This window comes from Desmodus rotundus, chromosome 4 (assembly GCF_022682495.2).
Source record: "Desmodus rotundus isolate HL8 chromosome 4, HLdesRot8A.1, whole genome shotgun sequence".
Taxonomy (NCBI): Eukaryota; Metazoa; Chordata; class Mammalia; order Chiroptera; family Phyllostomidae; genus Desmodus; species Desmodus rotundus.
The window spans coordinates 180,601,190-180,612,736 of record NC_071390.1 but is presented as its reverse complement, the minus strand read 5'-3'; the positions used below and the strand labels follow the sequence as shown (position 1 = coordinate 180,612,736).

At 63.0% G+C, this 11,547-nt stretch overlaps 1 protein-coding gene across 2 annotated transcripts; it reads right to left on the bottom strand.

The window, feature by feature from the left end:
* Nucleotides 1-1,311: 1,311 nt before the first annotated feature.
* TACC3 (transforming acidic coiled-coil containing protein 3) lies at nucleotides 1,312-11,523 on the bottom strand. Of its 2 annotated transcripts, none has more exons than XM_053923410.1 (16): nucleotides 11,387-11,523; nucleotides 9,743-9,948; nucleotides 9,421-9,563; nucleotides 7,396-8,235; nucleotides 6,687-6,762; nucleotides 6,309-6,462; nucleotides 4,703-4,755; nucleotides 4,298-4,401; nucleotides 3,857-3,944; nucleotides 3,608-3,691; nucleotides 3,176-3,252; nucleotides 3,052-3,095; nucleotides 2,657-2,817; nucleotides 1,904-2,010; nucleotides 1,704-1,824; nucleotides 1,312-1,549 (listed from the first exon to the last, which is right to left on the bottom strand). In XM_053923410.1, the coding sequence occupies exons 2-16, from the start codon at nucleotides 9,902-9,904 to the stop codon at nucleotides 1,484-1,486; spliced, it is 2,280 nt and encodes a 759-aa protein (XP_053779385.1). In that variant the 5' UTR covers nucleotides 9,905-9,948; nucleotides 11,387-11,523; the 3' UTR covers nucleotides 1,312-1,483. The 2 variants fall into 2 exon arrangements, with proteins under 2 accessions (XP_053779385.1, XP_053779386.1); XM_053923411.2 differs by having other exon boundaries at nucleotides 9,743-9,905; nucleotides 11,387-11,501.
* Nucleotides 11,524-11,547: the final 24 nt, after the last annotated feature.

Here is an 11,547-nt window from a genome sequence, read left to right as displayed (position 1 = left end):
GCCACAGGGACTAGCAGATGACAGGGCAGGAGCCCTGGGGGTCTGTGGGGAGCAGGGGCAAGAGCGGCCCCTAGGGGCCTGCCCCTGGCCTGGCTTTCTGTCCTCCAATAGGCTGAGAACAAATGTGCCCTCCACCTGTGGGGCCCTGGACACCTGCTCATCCGCCAGAGCCTCGCCCTGCAGCTCCTGAGTTAGGAGGACACAGCCAGGTGGGGTTCAGACCCTACACCAAGGCCCACGGCCAGCAGTGCCCCCTGGTGGCGGCCAGGTGTGTCAATGCTGCCCACCTCAGGCGGGAGATCCGCTTGGGCAGGACTCAGCTGTGCTCCTGTGTGGGGGCCCCCAACCCTGACTGCTGACAAGAGAAAATACCCTTTTGTGGGCTTTCCCCCCAGGCCTGAGCTGGAGCACTGCCTTACCCCCCCAGGTGGCGCTCACTCCCTGTACCTGCACCTGCTCCCAGAGCACAGGGAGCTCTGGGTCCATCGGCACCGGCCTCACCTGGGAATGGTTAGAATTGCAGCCCCTCGGCCGCCCGCACCCACTGGGTCAGCACACAGGAGCCCTGTGCCCTCCAGCAGGCTCTGGGGGCCAAGGTGTGAGCGCGTGGCTCAGAGCAGACGGCTGTGTCTCAGCCTGTGGCCCATGCCCATCTGTGTCTGGAGGCTGCAGGGCAAGCCTCTGCCCTGTTTGCAAGGTCTCCTGGGGCGGCTGTACTCCCACTGCACCTGTCCGGGGCCTCACCGCCACCCTGCAGTGCGACCCCTCTGCGCCCCAGACCCTGGACAACACGGCAGTGAGGAGGGGCCTGAGGGCCCGAGACTGGTGTACATGACACGCTCCTGCTGGGGGATGGCCCGACGGCCCCTGGGGCCCGTTGTCTGTCCTAAGACCCTTCCTCAGGAGCTTGCAGCGCCCCTGCCACAAGCTGCAAACATCCACTCTGGTCAGGCCTCTGCAGGCAGAGTGGACCAGGGGAGCCCGTCTCAGCTGCGGCGCCCAGCTCTCTCCTGTGAGCCATGTGGGGCACAGACCTCCCTCACAGGACTGGACGAGGCCGGTACAGGTGTTAACCCTCAGCCACACAGCACTGAGCTCACCATCCACGGGCTGAGGCCTCGCCGAGCGGCATGGGGCCCACGGTCCCTTGCCCATTTGCTTTTTCACACAGAGACTGTGGTCCCCTGGGTTTGTGTCTGGGCTCAGGAGGCAGACGGAGCAGGCCGCCTGCCCGGCTGGCAGCTGAGGTACCAGTGGTGGCGGTGGCCGTGGAGGACTCAGCCAAGGCCGGAAACCTTGGTTTTAATCAAGACAAGGTGACTGCAGTGATAAACTCAAGGGAAACTTTATTTAGTCTTTTTAAAGCAATCTGGTTTAAAAGGGAGCTGAGGTGAGGAAAGAAGGAAGAACAGGAAAACTTGAGACAGACAGACAGACAGACAGACGACAGGAGGCCACGGGGCACGGAGCAGGAGCCCCGTCGTCAGATCTTCTCCATCTTGGAGATGAGGTCGTCGCAGATCCGGGTCAGCTCGTCGTTCTCTTTCGTCTGGAGGAGAGGCGTCCAACCCAGGATCTCCCAGGGCTCAGGCAGGGCTGTGGGGACCCCGGTGGCTCCCCGCCCAGCCTAGGACGGGGGGTGGGGGGGGTGGGGGGGGTGGGGGAGCTGATCCCTCCCGCGCCTGGGCCTCTGGCCGCCCCACCTTTTGCTCTACAGTCCTCTCCAGCGAATGCACACGCATCTGCTCCTTCCTCAGGCTCGCCTGGAAGGCCAGTGCCTCTGCCTGGGCCTTGCTCCGGACCTGGGCGATCTCCTCACTGGCCCTGCACATGCACCAGGTGGGCTGAGCTCCCCTCCCCCACCCCCGCTTCCCCCAGCTGCCCACAGGGGCCCCACACTCACAGCCGCAGTTTCTCCTCCGCGTGGGCCTTCAGCGTTTGGTACCTCTGGCCTTCCTTCTCGATTCTGACGATGTAGTCCTCCACACACTTCTTCAGGGACTCTTCATTCTTTAGGGAGGGAGAGCATCACTGCTGACAGGCCACCACTCGGGGGGACGGGCCTGGGGCCTGGTGTGGGCAGATCCCGTCAAGGCCTGGGAGAGCTGGCCGCAGGGAAACGGCACATCCTGGTTTTCTTGGAAACGGCCCCTCCACACGCAGCCCAGGCCTCCCCATCCCTGAACACCAGGTCCGACTCTCAGCCACTCCAGCTGCTGTCGCCTCCTGAGGGGCCCTGCTTGGCACCAGAGCCATCCCTTGCCCGGTCGCCTTCTGCGTGACTCCTGTAAGCCCCACCACCCAGGGCGCCACTGGGGGCAGCCTGGGCCCAGGTCCTTCTCCAGAAGGCAGCAGCTGGGGCTTCGGCACCTGCTGTCACCAGGACACCCCCTCGACCCCTGTGGCCCTGCCTCCTGTTCCTCTGCTCACATGCCTGGGCCTCACCCCCTGCCCCTGGCCCATCGAGGGGCCTGGCCTCAGCCTGGTGCAGGGCAAGGCTTGGCCAGGTGCTGAGTTTAAGGGACCAGGGGTCGGGGAAAGGCTGGCTCCAGCCCGATGGTCTTGGATCTAAGGTGGGGACACAGGGCAGCCCAGCCTGGTCACTGACTGCCGCCCACGAGGACACACTGCAGGGCACAGGCGCAGCCCCACCTACCATCCGGTAGCCTTCGATCACCTCCTTCTGCTTCTCAAACCGCTTGAAGAGGTCTGAGAATGACTTTTCCATGGAGCTCAGGTCTGCGGCCAGCTGGTCTTTTTCTTTCGTGACCTTTTCAATCTCAGCTTTAGCCAGTTCCTTCTGTTTCTGCGCCTCCTCTTAAAAAGAGGGAGAGCTTGGGGTTGGGGGGCAGCCTCCACACTGCTGCTTCGGGTGACCGAGGGCAGGAGGCGGAGGTGGTGGGATGGGGGGAGGTGGGCGGTGGCAAGACCACCCCGGCCCACCGAGGTCCCCCTGGGGGAAGTGGAGCAGGCCCCGCCCACCCTGCTGTCCAGGAGCAGGAGCGGGGCCAGGCAGGAGCCGCTGAAGAGGCTCCACGAGCCCAAGCTCACCCATGGCCTGATACACAATGCTCTCGAACCCGTCCATGACCTTCCTGCAGGAGCGGGGGACACGTGTGAGCGCTGCGATCGGCTCCTTGGGGCCCCTCCCAGCCTTGCTGGCCCCGGGCCTCACCCCATCTCCAGGTTCTTCTCCTGCAGCTCCTTACACTGGCTCTTCAGCTGCACGCTCTCCTCCCGTGCTGCCTCCACCTGCACAAACCACGCCCCTGTTGTCTCACCAGCTGGGCGTCAGCAGGCTGGGCCAGCAGGTGTTGCTGAGAGCCCGGGTCCCGGGGGTGTCGTGCGTCAGAGCCCGTCAAGCTCCCCTTGAGGGCAGGTGTGCTCCAGGGTCCCACTGGCCCTGGGGCCATCTCGGGGCAGGGCAGCACCGTGGGGCCACGAGGCGGGGGTGGGACACAGCCGCCAGCGGGGACAGCCTGGGAGCGCCTGTTAGCCTGGTGACCCCACCAATGGCCCTGCCGAGTGCACACCCCCCGGTGCCCGCAGCGGCGCCAGGGTGGCTGGTGCTCCGGGCTCCCCCTTCCCGCGCCCTGCCTCGCCTCACCGCCGCATCCAGGTCCCTCTGGCTGTACTGCAGCACGTCCACGATGGCCCCTGGCCCGAGGACACACAGTGGTGGGCCTAGCACCTGGGGGGCGACAAAGGGGCTGGAGGCTCCAGGGCAGCAAGGCAGTGACCAGAGCGGGCTTGCAGCCCCCAAACCCACTGACCTCTGAGCCCTCAGGTCCCTGATCGTGAAACCCAGGCCCTGCCACCCATGCGTCTCTGCAGGACACAGGGCAGACGCACTCACAGGCAGGTCCGGTACTCCCGGGAAGTCGAGGTCCAGCAGCTTGGCCTCGGGCAGGCTCCCCGAGGACGGCACGTCAGCACCCTGCACACTGGAACGAGAGCAGAGGTGCGCACGCCAATTTGCTCCAGAGTGGGGTGGGCCCAGACCCCCCAGGGCCCGTCGCCTCTGCCACCCCTGCTGTGCAAGAGTACAGCCAAGTGGACATGCGCAGGAAGGCAGCACAAACGGAGGAGCAGACACATGCCACAGGTCTTGCTGCCCTACTCCCCAGCCACCCGTCACTGTCCCAACCTCTCCTGTTCCTCAGTCACATGTGAGGTGGTGCCACCCACCTGCCCCCAAGGGGCATCAGTGCAGAGACTGCCGTCCGGAGCCACGCCACTATGGCCCCTCAGACCAGACGTCTCTGACACCCGAGCCCCACACAGACGGCTGGTGTACCTGCCCACGTCGGGGGCCACGGGGGCCGGTCTCCGAGGACTGTCCCTTAGGAGCGGGTCAAACTTGAGGTACAAGGACTGCTTCCTCAGGGCCGACTCCTTAAACTGAAGGGGTGGGCATGTCAGCAGGGTCCTTGTCACTCCGAGAACAACAGCCCTGCGCGTGAAGCGGCCAAAGGGCCCGGGGAGACCACCGCACCCGAGAGGCCCTGTGTAGCGGTGCACTCTCTCCCGGGGCAGGACCTGCAGCAGCGCTGCACGTGGCTGAGTGGCGGCTGCAAGAAGAGGCCCCGCCCCGCCGGACCTATGGGCTGAGGGGCACAGGCTGCACAGGCTGCTCTTGTGAATGCCCCTCCTCGAGGCCCCCCCCCCCCCCCGGAAGGCTGTGGCAGGCACGGGCACTCACCAGGGATGTCCCGAACTGCTCCAGGTAGTCCACGTCGGCCCCCAGGCCTAGAACTGAGGGGAGCACGTCAGCGCCGCTGCCGCCGCCACCCCCACGCAACCAATGGTGCTTTCTCCGCAACACAAAGCCAGCCTGCAGCTTCCTCAGCACCCGGAGCATGTCCCCAGAGCCCCTAGCATGCTGACTGCGCCAGCGTCAAGTGGCCACCACCCCGCCCAGGCCCTCCTGGACCGAACCCGAGGTCCTTGGCGTTCAATCGGGGTGTCTGGCCCCACAGGACTGAGGCTTGGGGCCAGACATCTGGGTGGGGCTGTGCCGTGCACCCCTGGGTGGAGGGAAGCAGCTGGGGCTATGGCACCCAAATGTGCCCCCCAAGGGCTAAGTCATCCTGGGTGAGACCCACTGCTGACGAGTAGCCCAGCAGAGCCCACCCGTCTCCGGTGACATGGCCTCTGCTCAAGAACCCTGGCACCTTGGTCCATGTGCAAAGTTTGTGCCAAATGGGCCAAAGGCTACACGAGAGCTGGAGCTAGAGCGTCCCCAGAAGGAACGTCACGGTACATCTTCAGGCCTTGGGAGCCGATCTCTTAGACTAAATACCAAAACCGCCCGTGGCAACGGGAACAGATGTGGACCTCGGTCCTCACTGGGGCCTCCGCCGTGAACCAGGTGAAGAGACAGCCTGCCCACGGGGTGAGTGGACCATTGCATGTCACACAGTGGGTCGGAGCCTCCTCTAGAGTCTGCAAGAAACCCAGCAGCCCAGGGATGGACGGCCGCAGACAAGGGAGTGGAGCAGGCACTCCCCCGCAGACTCATGAACGTGCTGCAGGCACTGGCACCAGGGAACGCCCAGCAAAGCACAGACAGCGCGTCACGCCCATGGGGACCAGAATCAAGAGGCCAGGCAGCGCGCGCAGGCGAGAGCACCCGCCACCCCTCAGGGAGTCAGACAGCTGCGTGGGCACAGGCCCTGATGCCCGCACCCTGTGTGCACTCAGCTCAGAGCAGGGCCAGGCAGAAGCCCACCCACTGCGGAACGAGTAATGAGCTGCTCTGTCCACAGGCGGGTCACTCACGGCACCACACAAGCCTGCCTGACAACATGCTCAGCGGGAGGTCGGACTCAGAGCCTGCGACCCCTGACCTGGGCCCGCCCGAGGACACGGGCTTGTCCTGCCAGACAGACCCCACCCCCACCTCCAGTCTTCTCCACGCCCACGGGCTTTCAAGTAGCCCACACGGAGACCCTGTGGACAGCCTGGTCTGTTACAGCAACCCAGGCATGAATGCTCCCTGAGCGGTGTGGGCCTGCCTCCCCGAGCGGAGGTGCGGACCTGGCCGCTCGCACACTGTGCGGAGGGCCTGAGGGCTCGGGCTTGTCCCTGTGGGGTCTTGGTTCCGACAGTGTTGCTCCAACGACCCAAGGCCCAGGTGTCCACGGGCATGTGACGGTCACTGCCTCATTCATGCCTTTTACACCGCCCTGCAGGCGCCGGTGATGGCCACCCCCAGAAGCCCTTCACATCCCGGCTGCCTCCCAGCACTGCCCATGGGCTCCCGGAGCCCAGGGCGGGAAGATGAGTGACAGCCCAGGACGACGTACCCTCGGCTGGGTCTCGGAAGTGCTCCTCACTCAGGTCCAAGGCAGGCTCTGGCCCCTGCGGAGCCGGGGGTGCTGGGCCCGCTGGTGAGGCTGGGGGCTTGCGGCCCAGACTGCTGGGGGTGGCCGATGCCCCTGGAGAAGTCACGGTGCCCTCCTGGAAAGGAGGTAACGGTCACCTGCGTGGCTCTGTTTGAGCATCTTGCAAAGTCGAGGGTCCCGGAGGTCCCCAGCCTCATCCAGTCCCATCAGGATGAGGGGGTGGAGGAAGGGGAGTAACCCACCCAGTCACCAGTGGCCTTGCCCTGCTTTACCACAACGTGCAAATGGTGGCGGCAGTGCAAAGATGGGCTCACACCCGTGCGCACACACACTCAGTACCTCGCCCACCGCTCCTGAAGCCCCTGCTGTGGTCTGCGTCACAGGTGTGCCCTCTGCGGAGGCTGGAGGCACCTGCCTTAAGAGATGAGGTCAACAGGGGCTGCACCCCCCAACCCCCGCACTGAACTGCCACCTGCCCTGTGCACCCTGACCTAGAGAGCCAGGCAAAGCCCACCCACCCCTGCGAGAGCACCCGAGCCCAGGAGGAGGGCTTGGAAGGAGGCTCTGAGGGCTTTCCCACTCAGTGGACAGTGGCCCTGAGATTCACTTGTTCTTTTTACCAGAGAACTGTCAAGAAGCTGAGTGGGGGCAAGGACAGCCTCCCCGGGCAGTGCCAGGACCAGGGGCAGCTGGGGACAGTCCAAGTGGGAGCGCTGGGCACTGGGTGAGCTTCCCTTAGGGCCCAGTGCTCGGCAGCCACTTAGCAGCTGTCCCCAGGGCAGTGGGCAGCACAAGGGGCGTGCACACAAGGATTTCCTCGGGGCTGTGGCGACTGCCCGCATAGCCGCTGACAGCCCTGAAGCCCTGAGAGCCCTGGTTTCCTCTCTAGGCACCTCTCTGTGGTGGGGACCTAGCAGGGCACGGCCCTGCTCTTCCACAGGAGCCCCCTGCTCTGCGGCCCCTTCTCAGGGGTGAGCAAGTGGCATTTGTGGTCCCAGGTCCTCCTGCATGCACCATGGACTGGCCATGCCAACCCCCCCTCACTCACTGGCTTGGAGGGGAGTCCTCTGTGGCCGCAGGCCCTGCCAGCCTGCTCTGGGGGCATTCTGGGGGCCAGGCCTCTCCACTGCCTCCAAACGGGTTAAAGTTTGGGTCATCCAGCTTGTCCCAGTCCAGGTTGTACGACCCCTGAGGAGGAGGAATAGGAGCCTTGTCCACCTCCTTGGGGGCCTTTTCCTGCGTCGCTGCAGGTCTCTTCCCCAGTTTCCTTGGTGGAGGTGGCCCTTTGCTGGGGGCGCCAGGTGGAAAGCCAAACTCTAGCCTTATGGGCCCATTCCTGGCCGTTTGGCCACTGGCCTCTTCCTTCTGAGGACTTGGGGCTGTAGTCCCTCCAGCCTGCAGGGGTCCCACCAGGGCGGTGTCCTCAGGGCAGTCTGGGGGCCCAGGCAGGTCTGTGAGGTCTTCTCCAAGGGCCACTTCGGGGTGAGTACCAGGGAGCAAAGTGGCCCCAGCCAAGGAAGCTGGGGGTCCGTCTGAGGGTTCTCCTGTGTTTCTGTCTAGGGGTGTGACCTTGGCGGGATCTTCTAGAACTTCGGAGGTGGATGTAATGGTTTTGTCTAGGGCATAAGAACTAATGTTTTCTTCCAAGCCTTGCCCAGGGCTGTCAGAGATTCCTTGTGGAGATGCCATCTGGCTTCCAAGACTCGCGGGGGCCTGGGGACAGCCTGAGCGGCCCGGCTGGGCCTGGGGAGCAGTGGCGGGCCCGCTGGAGTGCCTGTCTTCGGAGGCTAGCCTCCCGTCCTCGGGAGGCCGGGGGGTGCCTGCCACTGCCGGGCTCTGCAGAATCCCATCTGTCGTCGTGGGGTCCACTCCCCTGGTGAGCTGTTGGCTTTTGGAAACACACTTAGTCAACACTACGGACCGGCTTGCTTTGCAAGTAGACTTTTGTCTACACTGAAAACATTAGCTAAAGACAGAAATAAAAGAACGTTTGGTGAACCCTGTCCTCAGGATGAGCTTTCACGAGTGTGTTCCCATAAGTTACTGCTGGCGGGCCAGCTGGGGACACACAGGCCACCGAGAGCCAGCGGAAACATGAGAGACAAATCTTTAAAGGTGAGGTTTTCTGTGCTAGCCTCTCACCCTTCCAGTTGGGAACCCTAGCTCCGTAGTCAGGACAGTCAGGGCAGGTGAGGGCCGTGTTTGCACTAAGGAGAGGGTGGCGGGGCCCGAAGGCTGCCCTCAGCAGCTCCCAGGGTGCCTTGCCGGGTCCTCTCCCAATCCCCCCCACCCCCACCTCTGCTCTGGGGCCTTTGAAGCAGGGCAGGCCCTGAAGCCAGGAGGTGGCATCTGGGCCACCAGGTCTCCCTTCTGACTTGGGGTTGTTTTAAGTGAACAGAATCTGAGTTGCTTTCATCTCTTTCAGTTGAATTTCAAAAATAAAAGTACAAAGTGAAGTTGAAAAGTAACAAGGAGACCTGGGGAGAGAAACAGATCCAGGTTTGAGAAGCTCCCACAGGGACTTGGGCACACAGCCCCTACATGTTTTGCTCAAGTTGGACAAAGGGTCTGTCTGGTGTTTTACTCAAATGCCTTTCTCTGTACACCTGAAATCTCTTTAAAAGAGAAAACAAGTTCCAGCCCTGGCTGGTGTGGCTCAGTGGGTTGGGTGTCATCCTGTAGAGTGAAAGGTCGCTGGTTTGATTCCTGGTCAGGGCACACGCCTGGGTTGCAGGCCAGGTCACCAGTTGGGGTACAAGAGGCAACAGACCAATGTTTCTCACATTAATGTTTCTCTCCCTCTCTTTCCCTTGTTCTAGAATCAATTAAAAAAAAGTTCTTTTAAAGAAAAATTAAGTTTAAAAAAAATTACTTATTTGTTTCTGGAGAGGGGAAGGGAAGGAGAGAGAAACGAAAGGTGGCGCCGCGCGCCCTGGGCCTCGCCCTGCACACACTCAGGGCACTGACCAGGGGGAACCCAACCGGGGTGACGGAGAGCACCACACTGCTGTCCTGCCAAGTCCGTCCGCCAGGGATGCTACAAAATGCAGGACGCCAAGAGACCGGCACTTACTTCTCCTTCTGGGTCCAGGCTTGATGAGGGTTTTCTAACTCAGTGGTGTCACCCACAGCAGAACGAGCGTCGGGTCTGCTGCTCACGCTGGGACTTAGAATCCTGTTTGTCTGTGGGTCCCGCAGAGGCGTCTGAAAGGTCACCTATTGGGGAGGGAGGAGGAGAGCACCTGTTTAATGATTCAAGTCCCCACTACTACACTGGCCACACCCCGCTCAGCCCTGGCAGCTCAGTTAAGTTACCAGATAACTTAACTGAGCAGGGTCCCAGGTGAGTGAAGGTGCGACACAGGATGACTCTTGCACGGGCAAAACACACTCACCTTCATAGCTTTGGCCGTGCCCTTGGGCGGCACATTTTCTTTCTGTGACAGACGGAGAACAGGCGATCTTCCGCTAAGTTCCGGTGGTGAAAACAGGAAGTCGCAGTTTTCTGTACTTTTGTTACCAGTGGCATTTTCGTCATTGAAGATCAGCAGACTCATTCTGGAGAAGCAGACGGTTTGTGTCACTGTGAGGGCCGCACTGCCTGGAGGAACAGAGGGGACAGTGAGAGCTGCCCCTGCAAGGAGGGTCACACCTCAGGGAGTGTCCTTTGGCAGGCAGTCCCTGTCCTACTTCAGGGGACTGTAACTCTTCCACCGGTCTGGGGAGCCTCCGCCTCCCAGGACAACAGCTAGAAGAGCCTTCAGCGAGGGGGAAGGACTGGGTTCTCACTCAAAACCTCTGTGGGTGAAAGTTGGCAGAAAGGTAAATACTGGCCTGGGAGAAAACTGGGGGTGGAGGAAGCCTGCCTCCCCCAGGGGCCTCGGCAGGAGGAGGTGGCCAAGTCATCGGAGGACAGAGAGGCGCAGGGCTGGAGAGTGGGCCCATAGGGGGCAGCAGGAGGGCCAGGGCCTAGAGGGGCTGGAGGGGGAAACTAGCAGCGAGGGGCAAGGTGACTAGGTGGGGATTTGAAAGGCTTCTACATCAGGGTCTGAGTCTCCAAAACACCAGGGGCCTCTGGTCAGGCCCAGAAGGTTCTAGGGCAGCACACTCTTCCTTCCCACAGCGTTTGGCATGGTCACCAATTTAACATTCTCAATCTAGAAGCAGCCAGAGCATTAGGCATCGACCTGCCCAAGGGGCACCAAGGTTCCTGCTGGGGGTGGGGGCCCTGGAGGCTGTGGCTGGAAGGGCAAGGCCAGGGTGGCTGGGGCAGGGGGAAGAAGGGCGGCCTGTAAAGAAAGTTTGGGGTGGGCGGGACAAGATGGCTTAGAGGGTGTGGGAGCCGGAGTGGGGAGTGTGTGGCTCCTGTAGCAGCAGGCACCTGGGCTACCACGCTGAGTGCTAAAGCAGGAAAGACAAGCCAAGGGTGATTCAGGTTTCTGGCCTGAGCAACTGGGTAAAAGGGGCAGGGGCCCCTTCCTGCAGTCCCCTGCCTGGGGAGAGAGCAGCACAGGGCTGGTGGCTTCCGTAAGGCTTGGCTCCTCCTACGACGGGGACCATGGGAGGGGCTTGCGAGCAGAGGCTGCCCGAGCGCTGCTGTGAGTGGGGTGGGCATGAGCCCAGGTGTCGCGTCGGGTGCAGCTGGAGCCGGTGATGGGGTAGGGCTCCCAGCTGAAGGTGCCCCCAAGTGAGGAGGCGGGTCCAGGGGCGTCGGCAGGGGGCTGTGGGCGGGGTAGAGACATGCCCTTGCCAGTACCAGCTACGTGTAGGATTTGAGACTGGACGAAGTCCCGCGGGAGCAAGTGGGAGGCCCGAGGTCCGCGCCTGACAGATGAACCGTCCTGGAGGACGGGCGAGAAGACGGAGGAGCCCGGGAGGCTGGCGGCCAGAACCGGCGGCGGGCTCGGGGAAGAGGGGCGTGCCAGCAGCAGCCACCCAGGAGGAGCCAAGGGGAGGGCAGCTCGCGTTAAAGACAGAGGGGCCGCCAGAGGGGCCAGAGCCTTGGACGGAGGCCCGAGCCCAGGAGCCCGCCGCCTTACCTGCCGGCCGCTGCGCGTAGCCGAGGGTGGAGCGGGAGGCGCCGAGTCCCGGAGTCAGTCTGCCCGCCACCGATTCAAATACCGACGTTTGGCACGGGCAGCCAATCAGCGCGCGGTCGGGACGCACGGGGAGCCAGCAGCCAATAGGAGGACGTGCCGGC